General features: G+C 36.6%; 1 protein-coding gene across 1 annotated transcript in view; it reads left to right on the top strand.

Annotated features, from left to right (window-relative positions):
• Positions 1–24,444, top strand: part of GLDC (glycine decarboxylase) — a 42,643-nt gene extending 18,199 nt beyond the window's left edge. The window contains exons 6-25 of the mRNA XM_067315588.1: positions 422–569; positions 779–975; positions 2,814–2,910; positions 3,939–4,044; positions 5,594–5,733; positions 6,510–6,590; positions 7,129–7,226; positions 7,740–7,824; positions 7,907–7,948; positions 9,109–9,251; positions 10,200–10,275; positions 14,734–14,859; positions 15,727–15,876; positions 16,381–16,493; positions 17,088–17,229; positions 18,914–19,025; positions 20,356–20,451; positions 21,831–22,003; positions 22,751–22,831; positions 23,844–24,444. Of these exons, the coding sequence (XP_067171689.1) occupies positions 422–569; positions 779–975; positions 2,814–2,910; positions 3,939–4,044; positions 5,594–5,733; positions 6,510–6,590; positions 7,129–7,226; positions 7,740–7,824; positions 7,907–7,948; positions 9,109–9,251; positions 10,200–10,275; positions 14,734–14,859; positions 15,727–15,876; positions 16,381–16,493; positions 17,088–17,229; positions 18,914–19,025; positions 20,356–20,451; positions 21,831–22,003; positions 22,751–22,831; positions 23,844–23,987 (2,350 nt within the window). The 3' untranslated portion in view covers positions 23,988–24,444. The remainder of the gene's footprint in view (positions 1–421; positions 570–778; positions 976–2,813; positions 2,911–3,938; positions 4,045–5,593; positions 5,734–6,509; positions 6,591–7,128; positions 7,227–7,739; positions 7,825–7,906; positions 7,949–9,108; positions 9,252–10,199; positions 10,276–14,733; positions 14,860–15,726; positions 15,877–16,380; positions 16,494–17,087; positions 17,230–18,913; positions 19,026–20,355; positions 20,452–21,830; positions 22,004–22,750; positions 22,832–23,843) is intronic.

The following is a 24,444-nucleotide window of genomic DNA, read 5'->3' as shown; positions in this document are numbered from 1 at the left end:
ACATATATTTTGTTATTAAATTCAATCTAATCATTTTTAGCTAGGAAATGACTTGCCCTTGATAGTAAAACTTTTTTAATGAAAGCTAAATCCCTTTTAAGTTTACAGTTTGAGGTACCTATTTTATAACAATATTACTTGGGTGTCAAAGTTAAACTTGTTAAAGTGGCAAAATTTTGAAATCAAGTAGCATATGCACTGTCTGCTCTGCTCCATAATTCTGATGGTGAGATAAAATGCAATTCTTCTGTACTGTGTACCATGACACCATGTTCTCTCAATATTTAATGATGCAAAGAAGGTTGAATTCTCTGTATGTTTAAAAAAAAAATCATAAATCTATGAAAATATCATATTAAGTGTCTCTCCAAGACAGGAAGCAGTCTGAATGTGTTGTCTTCTGCATGTTTTTGTTTTCCAGTTATACCGGTGTTATTACTGAGCTCAAATTACCACATGAGATGGATTTCACTGGAAAGGATGTCAGTGGTGTATTATTTCAGTACCCAGATACTGAAGGAAAGGTGGAAGACTTCTCTGAGCTAGTTGAAAGAGCTCATCAAAATGGGGTAAAGTAAATTTTACTTGGCCATTCATATTTCAGTCTGATGCATTAAATAGCCATAGGCATAGACATTAGATATTGCATGAGATACCATGCAAAGGTTATTGTTACGCTTCAGCTCTTTGTGAGGTATACCATGTTCAAATGTAGCTCTGCTGCAAACACTGTTCCTTCAGAAAAGAGGGTGACCACTCTACCCACTTCTGTTTTCAGACTCTTGCCTGCTGTGCTACTGATCTTCTGGCTCTCTGTATTTTGAGGCCTCCTGGAGAGTTTGGGGTAGATGTTGTCCTGGGTAGCTCCCAGAGATTTGGTGTGCCACTCTGCTATGGGGGACCCCACGCAGCATTCTTTGCTGTCAAGGAAAACCTAGTGAGAATGATGCCAGGCCGCATGGTGGGCGTTACAAGGTAAAGGCTGCCTTTAATCTCTTAAGTGAAAATCAAAATAAAACATGATGTGACCATCTTGGATAGCCCTTATGAAGAATACCTGACCATGCCATTGTATTTAACACCTTATTTTTTTCTTGAAAACTAGGAGAATAAAAAAACTTTTAAGAAACAAGCTTAAAGAATTGCATTTGTGTGGACTGCAGCTGTGACCTATGTCTAGAGTGCTTGCTGCACTGTGGGATGAAGAGATAACCTAGACAATAGAGAGGACTAATTGTGATGGCACACAGCTTTGCCCAAACTAGCTTATTCTGCTTATTCTGTGCTGTAATATTTCCTTCTCCTGCATCCAATAAAACATAAGTTTAAGGAAGTAAAAAATATAGTGAGCCTCCCAAATAATCAAGAAGGCATTCAATGCAGTTCAAGTTTTAGTCGAACCTCAATGAGGAGGAGAAATAGTGTGCAAAAACCTGCCTGTAATTCTTATTGGTGGCATAGAATTTTGATAAGATGTGTAACTGAAAATAATAAAAATGAAGACTAATTGTTATGGGAAAAACTGCATATTTTTGGCTTGGAAGCTATTCAGAAGTGTTTCAGTAACCCAAATAACCAACAACATTAGTAGTTGTTACTGAGTTTTGAAAATATTTTGTTCATATAGGAACATTCTTTGAAATATTTTTTAGTCATCTTACTAATTCCAAGTGTATTATTCTTAGGCTTGACTCATAGTTCTAAAATCTAATCTGCTTTTTACATTTTGATCTGTTTATAACTCTGGTGTAATCTTTTGGGAAAGAATAGTAATTTTTATTTATCAAGGTCATGCTAGTGCTATACTGTAACTACATGCAGTTTGATATTTTTCATCTATTTTCATCTTTCTGCATCTCCAAAAAATTGGCAAAAAGAAGTGTTAAAATGGAAAGTTGCAGTAATTCCTCAATGAAGCATTTTGCTGTGGATTTTTTTTAAGTTTTTGATGATAAACTGAGCTGTGTAGTCAAAATCCTCAGAACAGATACTAGAGCAAAAATGATGTAAATATCATACAGCTGAAAAGCAAATACTTGAGGCAAATAATCTAGCTATTCAAAACCCCATTTATATGTATGTATGTGTGTGTATAGATGTATGTGTATAGATGGCCTTTTCTTCTTTGTAGCTGTTCTGAAAGTTTTCATCCTACTAAAGGTTATTAGACTGAGTCTTACCATCCAGTTTTGACATGTTAGTAACTCTACAAAAGAACCTCTTAAATGATGGATTGGCCAGAGCTCATTAAGTTATCTCTTACAACATTGCTGGAGGAGTTATTTTTATATATAAATTCTGCAGGTTCTTGCTTACTATTGTTAGAAAAAAATGCATCCTTATTGGCATTTGTTCAACTATATTTCTGGGTTATTACCTAATTAAAATGATTACAATTGTTTCTAGGACTTTAAGCTGAATAGTTTTGGTGTAGTTTACTTAGAAAAAGAACTGTGTGCTCTGCCTGTTCAGACACACCAGGCAAGCATAATGTAAATGAAAATCTAGAGACATCAGTGTTTAGAAAGCTCTTTGGAGCAAGTTTCCTTGTTGGTAGCACCATCACTGGAAGAGGCAAATGGCAGCAAAGCTACCTGTTCCCTCTGTCCCTTTTGGCTTTACGTGAGAGTACAGATCCCGTTCCATGTGCTGCCTGTTCAGAGATGTCATATCTGTCCCACCTTGTGTTTATTCATTTCAGCAACTTTCTGTCTCTGGGGGTATACAACTAGTTTCAGGTTAGCAAGCTCAGAGCCCCATCTCTTAATCTACTGTCATTTAAAGTAACAAAAACATTTTCTTTCGTGACTTAGAGATGCAAATGGAAAGGATGTGTATCGACTTGCTTTACAAACACGAGAGCAGCACATCAGAAGAGACAAAGCTACGAGCAATATCTGTACAGCACAGGTAACTTGTCAGGCTTTGCTTTTGACACTAGAAAGGAGCTAGTTAAACCGCAAGACTGTAGCTGTAACATCACAGTGCTTTGAGTTAGCTTTACTTTTGTGAGTTTTTAGGGGTCTTTTTACTAGAAAAATGAAGAACATTGAAATGTTCTTGTGTCTGAGTATTTTTTGAGTCCTTTGAAAAATGGAACCCTGTTTGAAAAGATGTTAATATCTACTTTATTTACCTTAGCCCTGAATTCGTGCAGTATCATGAATCTGTCTGTCCCTTAGAGTGAAACTCAGTGTGTAGTATTGTGTCTGTTATAAAGCAAATCTGTCTCATTTGTAAAACAGAAGGGAATTCTAATGATCCAAAATTGCCCACACAAGACAAAAATTCCATTTTGAAATTCTAAAACTATTTGTAGAAAAATACAAATTGTGGCAATTTGATCATGTGATTTGATACAGAAATTTTATTACACTACCAAATAGCTATTTTTACAGTAAAATGTCATGATTAAATTAGTAATTGTTCTAAATAGTTGTTTTTGGCATGTATCCATGGGTTCTCATCCAGACAAGCTTAAAAATTTTTCTGTTCCTATGAATGCTTTGTTCATGCTCTCAATGTTGTGCCTTAATTTGAGGAGGGATTAGTAATAATAAAATGAGTTTAATTACTTAGCATTCATGAGATATTCCATAAATTTTATATAGCAAGCGCATACAATGAGTTCCCTGGATTAGTTTTTCTTGAGATTCTTCAAATATTCACTCTGTAAGATGCAGTAGTTATTGAAGTTTAAGTTCATGTTAATTACTGAAATATTTAAATTTCAAAGGACATTAAATTCATGATCAGTGCTTACAGTTTCATAATAATATTTTGCCTTTCCTATCTCTTGTCTTGTGGGCTACATGTAATCAAGTGTAACATCAACTGAGGATATACAGCTGTCTCTGGGTGCTAAAGAAACTTCCTACTAAACTAACGTGAAATAACCTTTGGTAATAATAATGTTGTAAAATGTGCTTGGATCTTAGGCTCTTCTTGCTAACATGGCAGCCATGTTTGGTGTCTACCATGGTTCTGATGGATTAAGGCATATTGCAAGACGGGTGCATAATGCTACTCTAATCTTGGCTGAAGGTGAGTTTTTAGGTGAAAGATTACAGAAACTGATCTTAAATCCTTATACCTTCTTAAATACCAGCCATAAGTCTTTTGCCAGCTGATGTGTCTTAGTTCTCAACTGTAGAGATAACATTTTTATTCAAAATCCATGGCTAATATATTTATATCCTTTTGACAATGAAATCCAAGAATTAGGTAGCTATATGATATGAGCTTGCAAGTATTAATTCTATTTCCTTGGGAAACTAAGAGAAGTCTACACAGCAAGTCTCTGGCTGATAAGATTCAAATGCTGTTTTCCAGGTTTAATCACTTAACTTACTAGATCATTCTGTTTTGCAGAAATCTGCACAGGGTATTACTAGCATCTGCAAGTATAGTTAATAGATGAGATTAAAGAAATAGAAACACTACAGTTAAACTGGGTGTAGAACCATAGTGCTATGAGCCCTGAAATCCCAAAGCTTAATAGCTGGCTGAGAGCACAGAATCTTTGTGTTTTGCTGTGTTGACAAAACCTGGCTGAATACTTCTCTCCCATTTTATACAAATGGCTGCAATACAGGTGTTTGAAGAATGTCTGGATTCAAAAAGTAAATCCAGCACAGCTGGATAAACATACTATTTATCTAGTGCAACTGCTGCTGTTAATAAAAATATTTGTGATCAGCAGAGGGTTTCAGTGCATATGTCAAAGGGTCCAGCAATGACAGCCATACTCCATATGATCTGACCAATGGATTTTATTAGTAATTATAGGGGGCTCTAGCAACCATTGGTTTTTAAATTGGGGAAGTTCAATACCAGTATGACTACACGAAACCTCTTGCTTCCCTTGGGAAAAAAATACTTGGGAATATGTCTTTCCATACCATGAGTGAAGATTAACTGTACTAAAACAGTAATAACGGTTGTATTAAGCTGGTTGAGGTGGTAATGTACAGTCTGGTCTTGACCCTGACCTCAGCAAGCTTGAAGGACGCTGTAGTAGTAGATGGTGATTGCAGCAGTGCGGTGCAGTGTGGTGCGGTGGCTGTTGTTGTTGTTGACCAGCATGGCTACCGTTGCTCTCAAAAGGAACTGTGTCGACTGGTGCTGGGAGTTGAGGAAGGATTGTCCAAATTACCCATGCTTTATTTGCCAGCTTAGTCTGAAGAGCTGTTGCTGGTGTGTAAAACTCTAAGCCTCTTGACTTCTTTTGCCAAACCCCGTGATAGCTAGTATACATTTATATAATGTCGTTTTTCTTTCCAACCTTGTGGGGTTTTGTCCTTATTCCATTCATATACCAATTCTGCTACAATATATTGCAAATCTGGTGTATCAGGAAGATCTTAGGTAGATTCTATATGTATTATTAATTAGGTCTCAACCTTATTTAGATGCATTTCATGCACAGTGGCATTCACTAGAAAGCTAATGATTTCATTGCTATGTAAACAAGGGAAATGTCTTGCTTTATCATCTAATAGCATTTACTTAAGAGAGAGATGTAGCATTGTTATGGCAGTATTGTATACCCAAGTAATATAGCAACTAATAGAATTAACTTATGTTTTTACAGGTCTCAGGCGAGCTGGTCATAAACTACATCATGATCTGTTCTTTGATACCTTGACGATCACGTGTGGATGTTCAGTCAAAGAGGTTTTGGACAGGGCAGCTCTTAGAAAAATAAATTTTCGGATTTATAGTGATGGCAGAGTAAGCAAATCTCTAACCCTTTAAGAAATTTTATAGCATGACCTTTTTTACATTGTTTCTTGTCGTTACATGTGCTAAATGGAACAAAAGTAGTTGTTAAGTCCTTTTGCTAATTTGCTTAGATACCTCACTCAATTATAAAGATAATATGAAGAATGAAATTATTAAGCGATGTACTCAGCTTCTGGAAATACTCATTGCTGTTCATTTCTTGCCTATTTAAAAAAAATAGCTATTTGCTTCAATTTAAATATGCTACGAAAGGCTAGAGTGGAGAAACTCTAAAACTTAGCAATATCCCTGAAATGCTAGATGACCTCCAGAATTCAGGTTCTGTGGAAGTATTTAAAGACAGAGACTGAAGTCTAAACCATGTTTTAGTAGGCATGTAAAGGCTTTTTGCAGAGTCTAATGCGTTCTTTAAAATGCAGGGGGGGGGGAGATGGGGAGGAATAGCAAAATGGGCTATCTTCCTATTAAATGGAAAATGCTTAGACAGAAATGTTGGAAGGGAAGCTACAGGTTTTGAAGCTATAACATACCACTTGGATGGTTTAGCCAGGGAAAGAAAAGATAGGAACTGGAAAATTGCATGTAAAAAATACACTTACATATCTATTATATAAAATGAAGTGACATTTGCAGACTATTAGGTGGGTTGGGGTCATCTTGTTTGTTTTTTCTCCTATGTTTCTGGAGTGTTTTTCTGGACAAGGAAAAAGCACTATACCCCTGAATTTGAGAGCTCTGAGTAATTACTGTTGTTTTATCCATAGCTGGGAGTATCACTTGATGAAACTGTAAATGAGAAAGACCTAGATGACATATTATGGATTTTTGGTTGTGAGTCTTCAGCTGTAAGTAGACAGTAGATGATATGGATTAAATTAATCTGAATGTTTCAGTAATTCAGTGAAAACCAAAACTGCTCGTTGGGGCAGTGATTGCCTGTAGGATGACTATTATATACTGACAATTTCGAATCTTCCGTTAAGAAGAGGATGAGATAACAATGATCTATGTAACTGAGTAATGCCATTCTGTGGTTACGATGCTTAATTCCTTGGGTCAACTCGTGTTTAGGCCATTAGTTGTTTTGTGAGTGTTGGGACATTGTGGTAAATTATTTCTCTCCCACTGGAATTTTGTTGCGCATCTTTGGCATTTAGCAGCAACACTTCCAAGATGTGCTTTACTGAGATCCCATACTCTTTTTAATATAAAGCTGTTGATATGCTAGATACGTACAGGTATGTATGCTAATGAAGTTCATGATCTAAAGAACTGTCTAAATTTTGTGGTAAGCTGATAGTGTAAGCGAGTTCTGATGATAATTGACTATGAGAAGAAATATTTCTGTGAAGATACTTGACTTTGTGTTTTTTTGTGTCAAAGGAACTAGTTGCTGAGAGTATGGGTGAGGAAACAAAAGGTATTCTCAGCACCCCATTTAAGAGAACTTCCAAATTCTTGACACATCAAGTTTTCAACAGGTTTGTGAAGTTACTGTATATCTGCTATTTTAATGGAATCTGAAAGTATCTCTCTTTTGTACTGTGGTCAGCTGGAGTTTTACATCTGTATGCGCAGGGTCACTCATTACTCTAAAACTATCTATTTGGTAGCTTTTTTATATTAACTTTCAAGTTTTAAATGAGCAAAGCAATACTCTTGGTCACTTGGAGCATGTGTTTGTCCATTAGTCTGCTACATCCTACAAGCAAGTATTTGCGGATGTAATATTGCTGGACTTAGTAGAACCTTTATATTACATATCTAATGACCATGTTTATGAGTAAATGATAATAGATGTTTTTCTTCAAAATTGTTCTTAGCAGACATAAAATACTGATTTGGAAAGAGGTACCTAATATATAATAAAAATTAAAAAGGGGAGGGCTATTCAATCTTAATTCTTTTTTATGCCATTTCCTATGTTAGAGCACAGATCAGCCAGCTTGTTTCGTTAATCTGCTTGCCTTAACGCCACATTTTGTATTCTTCAGCTATCACTCCGAAACAAATATTGTCCGGTACATGAAAAGATTGGAAAACAAAGATATTTCCCTTGTTCATAGCATGATTCCTTTGGTAGGTATTTACCAAAAAGAAGAAATTAGTCATCATACATATATAATTATGCATACACTGATACATGTGTTTGTATTTTTAGGGTTCCTGTACAATGAAGCTCAATAGTTCAGCTGAACTTACAGTAAGTTGTAAAAAACTGCCTTATTTGAAAATCACCTGAAATAAACTATCTAGCCAGTCAAGCAGGGTCATAATAGGTATTAGAAGTACAGACTGCTTTTGATCTAAAACACCAACTGAGAAAATAGATTTGGAAGTAGCTAATAGCATCAATTCCCTTTTCTGGTAGGAAAAAAAAAGAAAGTTTCAAGAAGTGCTGTAGGAGTGCATTGAGACCAAAAGATTGTCTTTGAAGACTTCATTCTGAAAAAAGGTTATGAAAATAACTTTTGGAATTAGGCATCAGACTCCTGTTGAATTTAAGTGGTATTGCCATACATGATTTCTAGCTCCTTTACAAATCTTGCCATAAATTCTCAGGAATACAAAAAGATTGACAATTCATAGCTCTTTGTCTATTTGCCAGTTCTTAGGTTAGCACTCCTTTTCTTCATCTGATGAACTGCAGTTTCTGACTACCTTCATTTTTCCAGTTTGTAGTAGCAAAGGAAGCAGAGCCTTGGCTATGCCTTTTGGGGGTACTGAGAACTCTCTGGCTCTGAATGGGTTTCCTCTGCTCTCTCCTGGTTGGCTTGCTTTGATCTTTCAGTAGATTTCTTCTGTCCCTTTTCTCTCAATCCCTTCTATGCATTTTGTCCTTCCACTTGTTTCTGTCTGGTATAGTCCCTTCTAATTAAATTGAAAAGCAACAGAGCTGCGTGCAGCTAACTGAGTGTTAGCTCATTTACTACTCCACTTTGGTCCTTTCCTTTTCCCTTGTGGTCAGAGTTCTATTTAAATGTAGGTGTTGTGGAAGGAGAAACCAAGGATTTTTGGCATTGGTGATAACAGAAGCCGCACTAAGTGTTTTAAAAAAAGGTTAATGGAAATTGTCCTATGTTGAGGCCAGGAGTTTACCTTGCTACTGAAGAAATGCTTTGATTTTTTTATTTGAGCACAAAGCAGCTTTTCTTTCGTTCATAGAGTTTTAACAACAAAACAGTTGTCTTCAAATTAATGAATCTTTAAATTTTAGTTGAGAAATTATTTTTATAAGCATTATTGCCTAAAAGCTAGAGCACCTTGCCTCTTAGCATTAATTCTTTTGATTCCAGCAGATACAAACACATATATATTCAGAATTTCATATTACAGCCTTTTATTTACTTATTTATTTTTTAGCCTATCACGTGGAAGGAGTTTGCCAACATCCACCCTTTTGTGCCTCTGGATCAGGCTGAAGGATATCAGCAGCTTTTCAAGGACCTGGAGAAGGATCTGTGTGAAATTACAGGCTATGATGCAATCTCCTTCCAACCAAACAGGTCGAAAAGTTTTTACTGAACAGCTACTCCTTAACATGGCTCAAAAAACTTATCTCTAAGAACAATTTGTTAGCCAAAAAATGGATGAAGTTTCTGGAATTAAATTTCACAAACAAAATCTTGAATGCAAGGCTGTGACAACAAGATTTGTTTTTGTCAAAACTGCAGAATCTTATTTTGTCTGTTTTCTTCTAAAAGTTTAACCTTTAGGGATAGTAGTCAATCTTGGTCTTTTCAATTCTTTTAATCATTTTTTTTCATGTTTTCTTCTCTTTGAAGGCTGGCTCCTTCACTGCTGCTTGTTTAAAATGGTGATGTTAAGTTTAGTTCATACAAGGATATTGGCAAAATTTTGAAACTGGAGTGAGCCGGCTTCTTTAGTGTTGTTGAAAGTGCTATTTGATGCACTATGTAATACTAGATTTGACTGGAGAATCCCTGGGATCTGCATACTCACTGAAATAATTAAAAGAGAATTGAATGAGCACTGTTGCCGCCGCCTTTATCATCTTTAGTAGTTTTGGTTACAAAATGAGTAGCAAGGACTTATTCAGACTCTTGGGGTCCCACCAGAAAGTTCTTATGCTTGTATGGCTATATATATTATGCTTTACCATGCATTTCAGACTAGTTTTCCTCTCTCTAGTGAAGAAAGCAGCCTCCTGCTGGGTCAGAAATGGGGATCAACTCGACAACCAAAGGGATTGAGCCTAGTGCTGTTAGAATATAAAACACCATAATGTTTTTCCATGTACTGTTTGAAAAAGATGCAGGAGCTGTTAATCAATGCTTGTGCACTTGTAATTTAAGCTGTATCTCTTTTAATTTGCTGACACTTGCTGAAAGTCAATAAGAAGGATTAGGACAGGATAATTTTGAAGTTTCAGTAATGTACTGGTACATTCTGGTTTATATGTTTGCATAACAGGCTTTGTGTTCTTCTTGCAGTGGAGCCCAAGGAGAATATGCAGGTTTGGCTGCAATCAAGGCTTATCTGAATGCAAAGGGAGAACGTAATAGAAGTGTAAGTGTCCACACTTGTATGGGGAGGAACTTTGGGTGGGAAACAGAAAAAGGAGGGATGGTGCAGTAACTAGGATTGGCCAAGGACTGGAGAAACATGAGTTCTGTTTCCTAGTCTGCCACAAGTCTTCAGCCTTCCCTGCTTCCCTCACAGATCATGTGTACCATCTTCAAAGTCTTCCTTTTCTGTACAGTCAGTGGGAACAGGACTTCGCTGAAGTATGACTCAGAGATTCACTGGGATGAATCTGGCCCAGATGTCCATGTCCTAGAAATAAAATGGGCAATGACAGTTTCCTGATTTTTTAGGATGCTATGACATTCCTTCCCCAGTTTTTTAAATATAAATGGAATAAGAATTGAGTATCTAAAACTTGTAATGCTTGGAACATCAGCCTGCTCCCAGAACAGTCACTGAACACTCCTGACAGAAGTAGCAGACAAGGTTCTGGTGTACCGTGGCACATAAAACAGATTCATAAAAATCTCCGGGTTCATCCAATTCTTGTCCATTCAAATGATCTAATAACTACATCCCTCTACAGAGATAACCTTGCTTCACCCAGGCCACAATACCATGGATGAAAAATGTAATTTGGTTGTGATTAGTTAGGCTAATCGTATATAGGTAATGTTTGAGTCAAAAGGCTTGGATTTTTTTTGGTTTTGTTTTTCTTTATTACCTTTTATACTAACCACCTGAAACTTTGACCATAAGGAATCACTTCTCAACTGTACTGTAGAAACTTACCGAAATGGAGTTCTTGTACACTTTAGAGATGATAGCAAGCATACCACAATACTTACCCGGAACAGGCTTCCAGTATCCACTTACTTGCAGTTCAGGAACTTTCTGACCCAAAGGTGCTGTTCATGGATTTTTCTTCCACTAAATTTGATCAAACTTTTGATATTTACGGCATCTTGGAGAAAAATGTCTGTGGCTTCATTCTGCATTATATGTAGAAATAATTCCTCTTATTTTTTTGAACTTTTTTATAATTTTATCCAATACGTTCTCACTCTTCAAAGATGATGCACTATTATCCCCTATTCAGACTACAAACAATGTGTTAATGCTGAAATTTTTATTATGTTCTTCCTCAATTCTGTCTTCCTAGTTGATTCCAGTTATTTGTTCTTCTGTCTCACAAAAGCCATCTTAAAGGTTTGATTATCATCACCATTTCTTTGCCCCTTTTCCTTTGTTCTCTTTTCCTTTCTAACTTTTAACATGCTGTTTTTTCTCTCAATGCTGCAAGATCTTTCTGAGTGGCAGTAGGTTCAAAATTATGATCACTGTTATATAATGTTAAGATTTGTTCTCTTACATATTATTCTAGATGTATCTGTGTTCAATATCTTCTATTTTCATGCCCATCACTTAGTACTGTGGGATCTTTTCTCATCTATGCCATCAGTTTTTTATTAGCGTCCTGAATAATCTTGGATTTTTGATCAGGATATTTGTCACCTCGCTATTCATCTCTTTCTAAATCAACTATGAATAAGTTGAAATCCCAGGGACCCAGGACAGATCTCCATACTGTAGAATACAGCATTCTATTAGATGACCTTTCTCCATAGCAAAAACTGACCATCTATCTTTTTTTCTTTATTTTAATGAAGTATTTGCCTGTGTGGACTTTTCTCACTTATCCCATTGGAAATTAGTTTAAACACTTTGGTTTGGGGACCACATCAAAAACTTCTTGGAAATCTGAGATCAGCTAGATCTTCCTCTTTCACACTTTCAGGCTTAAATGATAAGAAGAAGTGCTTATTACGATAATATCCATATTTCTGAACTTAATTCTGAACTTAACTTTGGAACTCATTTGCCTACTCAGAGGCTAGGGACGGGTAGTTGGCCTGACCTCTTGGAGGCTATAATCTCTGTGTGAGGGAACTACCTAAAACTGAACAATGAGTGTTAGTTTGTTTCTCTCTGTCTTTCTTTGTTTCTTCATTGTACCAAGTTCACCTCAGACTTCCTGGAGCTGAGCCTCTGACGATTCATTCTGGTCTGACACAATTGCTACCATAAAATCTCAGTACCCATAATATTTAATTTCTGGTTCAGCAAGAGAATTATTAAGTGTATTGATATTGAAAGTTCTAACTAACTTTTATTAGGTTGAAGAGACAACAAATCCTACATCAATGATGTCATGCAAAAGGATCCACAGTGTTTTATTATTTATTTTATTATATTATTTTATTATTTATTCCAAGAAGTGGAATTACCAAGAACTATTAACAGAGATGTATCTGAAATTCATCCATTGCCATTAAGTATTGTGGTTACAAGCTTTGGTCCATAAGTACTTTTTCTCATTCTGAAGTGAAATTAGGATGAAATTTATTACAGAGATAGTTATTTTATGATCATCCATGTTGCTGCTTCTCTTTTTTCATACAAGATACCATAAGATGTTGACTCTTAAACTGAAGTTACCTTCTCTCCTGGGCTGGCCAGAAGTAGCCATAGCACAGAAGTATTGGTGTTGTCCACACCATTTATTCAACCTATTTTGTAGCAGTGTTTATTCTAAACAGCTGTTTGGTAAAATTAGATCTTTGATGCAAAACTTCTCAGATCGTATTATGAAGGAATGTTCTTTTAGCTATCCTTACTTAAAGGCTTAGTGACAAAGATGTTAAATTATACTATTTTAAAGTCATGCTGTTAGTCTTCAATTGATGTAAAAAGTGTATGTTATTTAGACTTCTGTTATCTTTATTCCATATCTGCATGGCAGGTAGGTAGGTGCAAAATGAAGAGAAAGCCTAGCATAGACAGTATGAAAGTTAGAGCAGTAGTCAAAAAGAGAAGGTCGTATGACAGGGTTTGTTGCTGGCAGGTAGCCTAATCTTTGTGTTAGACCCATAAAGAGGTAACAGAAGAGGATGTGTAATGCTTAAGGGTAGAGTGGTATCACTGTCACCCAGATTTGGACTATTTTGAAGTTTAATACGTGACACTATGGCTTTGCTGCTGCTAGTTACAAAACAATGCCTGCACTTGTTAATAACAAGTTCAGGACTGCTTCACTTAATACCTGTTTCTTTTCAAATATGCACCATTCTACAGAAAGTAGAGATGTCTCACTAGCTTCCTCTGCAGAGCAGATGTTAAGAAGTTAGCTAGGGCTTTTGCTTTAAAAGAAGCTTGATCAGCTGCTTTACTCTCTTTCCTATCAATCAATATCAGCCTCATTTGGGTTTGGTGCCCCCTCGTGGAAAAAAATGTTGGAATTACTCTTACACAGCTCACAACATCTGTCTGCTTTATTGCCTTGCTGCCTGATCAATAACTTCTGTGTCCAGTGGCTGCAGATGCAACCCAGCAAGACCTTTACATTTCTGCTGTACAGTTAAAATTGCTATTGATGCAGTAGACACAGTATAGACCACACTGCATTCCACCAGTGGACTGGGATCCTTGTATATTTCTTTACAGCGTGGTTGCATAGTAAAATATTGATATTTCACTGCAAGCACAGAAAATATGCAGGTGCTGAGATAGACTGATTAATTCTTTGGCTAGCTTTTGAAGTTTTAGTGTAACTAACGTTTATCTTAGCATCTCTATGGGACATCAGATAGGGTTCATAATGCAGTTTTTCTTATAAAGTGTCTTACCATCAACTATTTAATGCAGCTAAGGTTTAATAACTTATTTACTTAATGAACTAGTTGTAAATTCATCCCCGAAAGAGAATCATATTAGAAAAATGTTTCAGTATCCTCACTGAATAAGTTTTTTTTGTTGTTTTTTTGTTTTGTTTTGTTTTGTTGTAAGAAAGGGTACACTTATTGTCTTTAAGTGTGGTGGAGGTCATTGTAAAAGTCTGGAAACATCCTGAGCTCTATTTTCCTAATTAACAGCAACAAAAACCTACATTTATTTAAATAAATATATATATATATTTTTTAAATGAGCTATTTAGAAAATAAGAGCAGCCTTCCTAAACTTCTTAGCTCTAGCCAAAATATTTCAGGCTAAGATCTGTTTTGAATAGAATACAGAAGAAAAAGCTTTGGAATTCAACTGAAAATATAGTGGGAAGTAGGCATTAGGATATTTTTTCCTTTCAGTCACGGTATGTATGGAAGCTGATTACTTTTTAAAAAAAATGTGTGAAAAGAAAAAAATCCTTAAGTGTGAATACCTGAAATAATGCTGTGGAAAAGCAACCCTAAATGTGAGTTTAGCAGCAAATGAAACTTGATTCTGCTAATGGGTATTTTGACACTGCTGCTTGTATGTTTTTCTTTTTTTTTCCAAAGAAAACTGAGTTGCAGCCTTTAGTGCAAGTGGCACTTTGCCCGTAAACATTCACTTAGGCTCCCTTTAGAAAACTTTGGTAATGAATTGCAGCTGAGGATAACCAACACTGCCTTAAGATTTTTATAATTACTTATGCTTTAGACCCTGCTTCTTTTTCCTTTTAAGGTTTGCCTTATTCCTAAATCTGCTCATGGTACAAATCCAGCAAGTGCACAAATGGCAGGGATGAAGATTCAGCCAATTGAAGTGGATAAAAATGGGAGCATTGACATTGCCCATTTAAAAGCAATGGTGAGTATTTAATCAGCTTTAATGTTCAAGACACAAACACTTCTCTTCCTCTACAGGTAATAGCGTTGGCAGCTGAATCAGATTTTTTCCTGAGAGAAAATAGGGCAAAAAAATAGTGAATACACGCTTGAAAAGGATAAGTAATTCCTTCCTTTTTTGCTAACTCAGACACAAGCCTTGTGACACTTGTAATTTGTGGATCTTTTGTGCAGGAGTGGCTGAGCAAGTCTTTTTACACAGTAGGCTCTTTTACAGCAGAGCTTTTTCTTCTACATTCAGTATCTGAAATGAATGAAGCATGTTCATGAGTCTCAAACATTTGTAGTTGCACTTTAGCCTTCACTTAGAGAAGCTCAGTCCCACCTCCACTGAGGAAGATGTTGCTAGGCAACTTTTTTTGGCTTTTTTGAGTAGAATGGCTGCAGGTGAATCTTGAGAATCCAAGGGATTAGCTGGACACGTTTCTAAAAATATATATTTGAGCAGGCTCCTATGGTAATAATAGAAATGTATTGCTGAAAGTAGGGGGATGGTCACTTGATCACATTACCTTTGAACACTAAATGTTGAACCTAGCTTGTTTTAAAGTCTCTCAGAAGTGATCATACGTACGTCTTTTTGTATCATGCCTTCTTCCCCAATTTAAAATTCTGGCTTGTTAAGACATCCAATTTTTTTTTCCATAGAGACTGCTGAAGGAAAGAGGTCAGTATCTTTTGCTGTTGGTGACTTACACTGCCTGCTGATAGACTTGCTTCTCACCTGTAAAACACTTGATAGGCTTACCTACATGTTTTTGTAAAGATCCTCCATTGAGAAGCTTTATGAGCTTCAGTGACCTTGTCCTCTGTCTTCCCCCACCTCCAGGTGGATAAGCATAAGGAGAACCTGGCAGCCATCATGATCACGTACCCCTCTACCAACGGTGTGTTTGAGGAGGAGATTGGAGACGTGTGTGATCTGGTTCACAAACATGGAGGCCAGGTTTACTTAGATGGAGCAAATATGAATGCCCAGGTGTGAAAACTATTATATAGATTTGTTACAATTGGGACTGTATTTTCACTGGAATAAATAAAAGTAACATAGCTTCACCACAAGATTATACAGTGTTTGGGTGAGAGAGGTGAGGCTTCCAAGAACAGTAGTAAAAATTAGATGGTGAAATAGCTCTTTAATTATCTGAGCTTTCCTCTAAATCTGTTACAAGATTTATGAGATCTGTTATAAAAAAAAAAAAGTTTGCTGAAAATAGTAATGGGAATTTTAAATGTCTTAGTCTGTTTAATCCTTTTCAAAAAGTCTTTACATATAAATAAGAATATCTAAAGCAAAAAATACTGTGTGCCTCAGTTCTTGTTTATGAAACAACATGTTAAAGGAAAACAAAGGCATGTAACACCTCTTACAGCCTAGTTTTCTTAAATGCAGTAACAGGTCTTAAAGCTTTAAAGGGCAATAATATTTAGGAGATCAGTTTGTATGTAAAGAACTTTTTGAGACAGAGTATGTCCTTCACAGGTGGGTCTTTGTCGTCCTGGGGATTATGGCTCCGATGTCTCTCACTTAAACCTTCACAAAACTTTTTGCATTCCCCATGGAGGAGGAGGACCTGGAATGGGACCAATAGGAGTGTGAGTAGCTTTTTACTAGCTTTTCTAGAATAAAAACAAACTTAGTGAGTCTCAATTGGCAGTTCACTGTATGTGAGAGCTGTACTGTTGTTTGTAAGCTTTTGTCTTTGGTCAGGTTGGTCCTGATCCACTGAATCACAAGTTCACATGTACTCCCAAGTCCTGACTTTTGTGCTGGCCCTTTACTATATATGGTACACCTGGCTCAGCAGCCTGTTTTCTGTGTAGGTGCAGAAATGGTCTGTGGGCTTTGAGAACTGATGCTGTATATAGTCCTGAAAGCAGAGGTAGTGCATGAGGAGCAAATAAACAGGAATCTTTCCTATAGGGCAATCCTACTCCTTTAAAAATCATTTTGATTTTGATATCTGCATGAATAGATTGAAAACTGAGTACCATCCTCCATTGTCACCAGCTGTGCTAATATACTTGCGGTTGAAGAAGACATAGACTAGAGTCCCTGGTGGACTTCCTTTGGATGGAAGGTATAAGAGGCTACCTGAGCTGTCCAGGAATGATAACACAGAAGCGTATGTTTAAGTTCTAAAATCAGCGTTGATTTTGTTTATTTGTTTGTTTGCTTTTTTGTTTTAGGAAGAAACATTTGGCTCCCTACTTGCCTACCCATCCTGTCATCAGAATGCAGATGGATAAGGATGCATGTCCTTTGGGTACTGTCAGTGCTGCACCTTGGGGTTCTAGCGCTATATTGCCTATATCTTGGGTGTATATCAAGGTGGGTAGACTTTTCTAAGGAGTATGAGCTGAGGGTCTGTTTCTGTTTAAGTGAGTCTAAAGACCCCTATCACTGAAATCACATAAACAGTCTAAGAGTAACTCTTTATATGCTATTTGCACAGACTGTAATGCATCTGAAGATGGTGATCATGATGACAGATCGCTTAGATCCTTTGAAGCTCCTTGTTTTGCAGTAGAATAATACAACAACCTATTGCCATCAGTGGGGCTGTGACTGTTGCAATTACCAATATAGAAAGGATGGCAATACATATGCTGTAAATATGCAGCCTGTTTGATTCTTCTGTCTCTTGTCTGTAATATTTCTTGAGGCATGGACAATAAGCCCATAAGACAGAAAGCTGCCATCAGGCTTGCCTCTCCACTGTCTCTGACTTGAAAGTTTTCATATTTGAAGAGCTGCTTGGTAATTAGAGTTTTTCCTAGAGTATTTTTGGCTGTATGCTGCAATAGCGTTATCTGACCTGTGCGATATTTAACTTTCCAAAATCTGTTTAAAAAGAGAACAACTTGAATTCCAGAAGATTTTACTGAGTTTGGAAAATGAACTTAGTTTTGACTTTGGATGTGTGACAACTTGATCATGATCTAAATAATTTTTTAATGATTTGCAGTCTGCTAAGTCTGTAAATATTTGGTAACATACATGGAAGTAGTCAGCCAAAAGAGATGAATGTAGACTCAAATCCTATTTCAGAAGAGGGTGTTCTAGGGTTCTGCACACTATTTAAAGCTTTCAGTGAGAGAAAGAGTTGCAATAGTGAACTTCAGGACAATGTCATTCAGAGTATCTCATAATCAGTTTGATACCTGCCCTGGAAACATCCACCCCTGGCAAACCAACTCTCACTGGATTTGAAAGTAGCAAGTACCAGCTGGTACAACTTCTGTGGTTACAAAATACTACAGTTCCTATTACAGAATATTCAAACAACTGTGGTAAAATTTAAGAGAAGCTATTTCTTCACAATGCAAAGTACCATCTGTTTAGGCTTTCTCATCTGAAAGGACTATCTTGAAGGCTGCTCTGCCATTCTTCTGTGCCAACTTAACTTCTAGGTGTAGTGTTAGGAAATTCGGACACCACTCAATTCCAGCACTTTATACCATGGGTTAACAGAGAAATAAGTATACTTCTGTGTTCATTTGGCTCTGAATTTTGTTAATATACAGTGTCATCCACAGCACCAGCAAGCAGAATTTGAGTTGCTGGGATAATTTGTAAATATAGTAAAAATAGCTTTTTGGGCAGCTCTGTGAACTGCCCTTCCCCTGGGGATAAAGATGGTGACAGGCAGCATGTACAGGTCTTGGAGTTGATGAAATTTGTGAGTTCTACTCACTTTTTTCTATTTGCTTCAAAGCTATTTAGTTTGAGGAAAGGTTTGGATTGTTTGCTCATCTGTTTTAAGCAAATACTCTTATGTAATAAGCAGTCTTATAAGCCATGTGTACCCAAGATACCAGAGTTGCACTGAAGTAATGCCCATTGCTTTTCTCTTAGTGTAGTATGGAGAAGTTAAGTATAATAGCTGCATGATTACCTTATAATTAGTCAGATGACGTAAGGTGCTGTTGCCTATCATGTTTGCCCATTACTAGAACATGCTTAGGTTGCTTGGGGTTTTCAGATCTGTTTCTTTGTGTTATTCCTCTTTCAGACAATGGGAGGAAAGGGTCTTAAACATGCTTCTGAGATTGCTATATTAAATGCAAACTACATGGCAAAGAGGCTAGAGAAGCACTACAAAATCCTTTTCAGAGGAGTAAAAGGCAAGTATTGAACACTTCTTGTTTTCTTGTGACTGAGATGACTTTTTTCTAACTAACTTTTAATGTAAAAGTTGGATTGTAATGTGGTCTCTTGTTTAATACTGTGCGGTAGCTGAATCTCAGCATTCTCCTGATGCAGTTCATAAGGAGAGGAATAACCTGCCACACTAGTTGTGTAGCGGTATCACAAGGGAACTGAGAGATGCAGAAGTAGAAGAAAAAGTGCTGATTTGTAATTAGATGAAATAATGACATAAGATAGAATGAACTTCTGCATCAGATTGTTCTTCTTAAAGTCTATTAGCAGATTAATGAAAGAGTGCAAAAAGGGGAAGCTGCAATGTTGAGACCTCCAAATATCCCACAACCAAAGGCACAACAATTAAAATTTGAAAAAATTTTTGGACCTGTACTTTTCCTTGCACACATTTTCTCTGAAAGACGATAAATTTCTCTTCTCATTCCCACCCTTATTTTCCTTTGGGAGAAGGGGGGGGAATGCCTTTAGCAATGCAAAATACTACAGCTGCATTGTAGTTCCTCAAGTCTGTGCAACCCTTTCTTGAATGTGTTCCAGCTGTGGTCCTTCTGTCTTATTCAGTATTTTTGTCCTGCTTTAAGAGATGAAAGAATTACCTATTAAGATAGATTGTTGTAACTATCACAGCATAATATTTTACTTTTTGCTGAAGTTGAATGGCACCAAAAAACTCTAAATCCAATATGTATGCTATTCAAAGTGTGCATGCTTTAACCTTAAGAGACTACATGTTAGTTGAATCTGCAGATTGTATTTTAAGAGACTATACTATTTTGTGATGGAAGCAAATGAAGTTGCAAATTTTGAAAGGTTCAGTAATGAAATAAAACCAGGTTCTTCTGACTAATGGATGTAAGTTTAAATGAATCTGCCTCTAGCCTCTATATAGTACCAGATTTGAGCTCCTCTCCTGCATAATTTGAAACTGATCATCTTGTACACTACTAATTTGAGAAGCTTGAGAGAAAGCCTGGAACCCAAATGGTGCTAGACAACTAATTAATTATTTTTCAGTGTATTTGTAAATATTGCAGTCTGCTTTGAGCACTCTTCCCAGTTCTGATCTTAGAAAATGAGGCCTTTTCTTAACATACTGGGACTCAGAAATGGCTAATCTTCAAATACTGAATTGTATCTCTTACCTATCAGTTTCTCAAGTTTGAGTTTTTCCCTGAGTATACATTTCTTACTTGTCTTTCTTCCATGTTCTCTGCCAAACCCATGAGAATAAACTGGCAGACTACAGTATTCTCCTAGCAAGTAAGCACGGTATACTTTTTTTGTCTACAGGTTATGTAGCCCATGAATTCATTTTGGATACAAGACCTTTCAAAAAAACAGCAAATATTGAAGCTGTAGATCTTGCTAAGAGACTTCAGGATTATGGTGAGACAAAGGATTTTTTTTTCTTTTTTAAAATAGCAGGTTAAGTGAGAATTTCTTAAACCTCTTTTAAAGAGTACCAAAACCATTGCAGTCCTGTGCTTCTGGATGGTGAATCTGCCATGATAATCTCAGGAGTGTCCATCCTTGGAGATATTCAAAAGCCATCTGGACAGTCCTGGGCAACCTGCTCTAGGTGACCCTGCTTGAGCAGGGGAGTTGGACTAGATCTCCAGAGGTGCCTTCCAACACCAACCATGCTGTGATTCTGTGTACTCGTGTTCGTTAAGGGCTTAGAGAGCTATTTGCATCAGCTGAGTGATAGTAACTGCTTATGAGTCTGCTGCTACCTCCCCATTTCTATAAACTGCCCTCTCAAATTTGTGATGACATGATGTGCAGCAACATGAGCAAGTGGGCTGGAACCAAGATTACATCAGCCATGCATAGAAAATAAACATAAAAGCTTTTGAAGTAGGATAATGGGATTTGAACACCTGCTTCATCATACAGTCTAGGTGAAAGTGTTCACCCTGGGCTGGGCACTCCAGAGATGCCCTCTATTACCTGTTTATATTTGTTCTGAGGCATCTGGTTGATTCTGGTGACTGTAAAAGATGAACTGTTGAACTGCTTGATTCCAGCTGACCCTCCAACTATGCTTCTAACATCTTATGAGTAAAAGTTGTTTTACTGGGTAGTAAAACACTATCCAGTGTTTTAATACCTTGTCAGTGAAATAAATAATCGAAAAGTCTTGATAGCAAAAAATTCCTCCCTGATCTTTGTAGAGGGCTGCTACAGTCTTGAATAGACTGGACCACTTTAAACAAACTTTTCCATACATATGAAGGTGAGTTGTCTGGGTAAATTTAAGTTTCATCCCCTGCAACCTGACTAAAAGTGTCACAAGGCTGTAATTAGCACTAGTGCAGAATAGGAATCATGAGAGAAGACCACCTTTTCTTTTTATCTTGTTTCTCAGTTGGACAAATCTACACTTTGCCACTCAGCCTGTCATAAGAAGGTAAAGTTACAAACACTTTTATTGAATTGAGCAGAAGGGGACAGCAATCACCTTGGGAAGAAGTATTATTTCGGGCTGAAAATTAACAAAGCCAGAAGTGCAGGTTTTAAGAGCATATCATGAAATCCACGTGTAACTCTAAATTCTATCATAAAGACCGCAATAGACTAATACTTCAGGGTTCAAAACTAAGATATTTGAACAGTCTCTCACCTCTATAACTATACTGCCAACCTGTATGTTCTGTCCTGTAAAGAGTCCTGTTACAGAAAGGACTAAATTTGTAAATCTGTGCTAGCTAATGCTTATATAAAATCATAACCTGTTGTCAGTGACTGGATTTCTTTTTCATCAGGTTTTCATGCTCCAACCATGTCCTGGCCAGTGGCAGGAACACTTATGATTGAACCAACAGAGTCTGAAGACAAGGCAGAACTGGATAGATTTTGTGATGCAATGATCAATATTCGACAAGAAATTGCTGAAATAGAGGAGGGCAGGATGGACCCCCAAGTTAACCCACTAAAGGTAAGATGACACGTAGATCAAGTCACCAACATAACTTAGCCTTTGAGACCACTTCCTAGTTTTTCAATACTCTGCAAAAATAACTGCATGCAAAAGCTGGCGTGAACATTGCCAGGTTGAATGTCACAAGCATGAATGGTAGTTAAGGATCCCATACTAATTTCTTCCTGAAATTTTACTTTTCTAAAAACTTTTTCAAAATTTGAATTTTGATTCTCTCCCCCACCAAGTCAAAGGTCTAGCCTTTACTGAGAGACTGGAGAAAGTTATTTAAGGAAGCATATGATCTGTGTGTCTGTTTCTGGGTCTTCTCAAAATGATGAAGAGATGCTTATTTATCTGATTTAAGAAGCGAGGTTGAACAGCCTTAAAAGTAACTGTAAAATAAAAAACAGAAAGAAATATTTTAGCAACTATAGCACAAAAAGGCTATTAGTTCAATTTTCACAGTAACTGTTCTAATGCTGCACTGTATTTTTAAATGCCAGGGGAATTTTTAGTAAAAAGTTAGATGAATATTCAGATGTCAGATAGTAATATCTTTAGCCAAATTCAAAAATCGAGATTCTGTCTTGCTTCCTGTTTTAGATGTCTTTTTTTTTTCCGGATACACTATATTCTCAAGAGAACCTCTAGGCATTAAACTCAACTATTTGTATGTAGTAATGTGGATTTGAAGGATGGTTCACACTAGCACAGTCAGTTAAACTCAGTAATTTCACATGTCTTAACATCTTTCTGCTGTAGATGTCACCACATACTCTGAACTGTATCACTTCTTCGAAGTGGGATCGTCCTTATTCCAGAGAAGCAGCAGCCTTCCCACTGGTGAGTAAACAATGGAAACCTAATGATTTGGTGATATGTAAATTTGCCATCTGCTCTGTGGTTTTCTGGGCTGTTGTAGAAGAACCAATCTAATGATAGGAGTAACAACTTTAGAGCCTTTCTAATGTTACTGAATTTTTAAAAGTGTGTGAGCTCTACAGCAGTCCTATTAAATTTGTTTTTCAAGAAAAAAATCTTTAAAAAGTCTCTACACATAGAGTGCAAACTTTGATTTCTAAATCTCAGCATTTCAATATTGGATATTCTTACTGGAAAGCACATTGGAATTCCAGTCAGTTCAGAGCCTCCCAAAACCACCCCATATCATGTTCAAAGCTCTGCTCCAAAGAACTTAAATGAAGGTTTGACAAGATGCAAGGGCCACATGGTTCAAACAACACTAACGTGAGCCAACTACAAAAAAAGGCTAGATTGGAACTGGACACCAGACATGTCAAACATCTTCAGAGGACTATCCAAATTTGCTTCCAGAATCTTAACAGATGATTTAGAACTTAACTATATGTGTAACTTTTCTCACTTGAAACCAAATTGTATCTACTTTAATGGTATTTACTATTTCAAAGAGGAAGAATTTAATTAATTGCACTGTGAACTTTGCTCAATATAAATTATCTGAAAGAAGGGAGAAAAGCAAGGTGGCACAGATCTTGCTATCTATCTCCTCCACTTTTCCTTGGTTCCTATCTGTTAGCCAGTTATTCATAGGATACTGTTTGTTTGTTTTTTAAATCCCATGATAACTGCTTCTTTGAAAGCCTTTTTTGGAAGACAGGGTTACATTCTTTGAGAATCTAAGTATTGTTTTGACTGCCAACCCTATTCCAGCATCCTTGTTAGATTTCAGGGACTGCAAATAGCTTTGAGGTATGATTTCCCTTTAAAAATCCACTTCAGCATTTTTCATTCTTAAACTAGCATCTATTACACTTGCACAAATTTTCTTAGTATGACAGATAAAATAATTAGCCAATTCTTTTTCTGTGTTTAGCCTTTTGTGAAGCCTGAAAGCAAGTTTTGGCCCACAATTGCTCGCATTGATGACATATATGGAGATCAACATCTGGTTTGTACCTGCCCACCAATGGAAGCTTATGAATCTCCCTTTTCTGAACAGAAGAGAGCATCTTCGTAACGCTGCCTCCAGCTGCCTGGATTTCTGAGTCCATCAGGATGGCTTTTTTGTCCCAGACCTGATAGGGGATTTATATACTGTGTATATTTGGGGTAATCTCCACATTTTTTAATTGAATCACTGCTCAGTTAAAATGTAAATACAATCAGTGTATTAGGTGTAAGCAAAATGTGTTAGTTCCACAGCAGTTGATAGAGTTGCCTTGATTCAGGCTAAAGTTTTAACAGTTAACATAGAATTTTCAAAACAGTATGGAAAATATGTTGCAAGAAAAAGTAAAATAGATGCAGGTGCATAAGGCAATAGCAATGAACATTAACTGCAGAAGTAATTGTTTGTATTTTGTAAAAACAGATGAAGTAGATATTGTTTAATTTACTTCACTGATTACCACCAGCCTTGCTAGTGTTCATATTTCTTACCTGTTTTTTTAACTACCAATGTTAGTGTTGCAATA

The sequence above is a fragment of the Apteryx mantelli genome, chromosome Z (assembly GCF_036417845.1).
Source record: "Apteryx mantelli isolate bAptMan1 chromosome Z, bAptMan1.hap1, whole genome shotgun sequence".
NCBI classification, from domain to species: domain Eukaryota; kingdom Metazoa; phylum Chordata; class Aves; order Apterygiformes; family Apterygidae; genus Apteryx; species Apteryx mantelli.
This window is presented reverse-complemented; position numbering and strand designations above follow the sequence as displayed.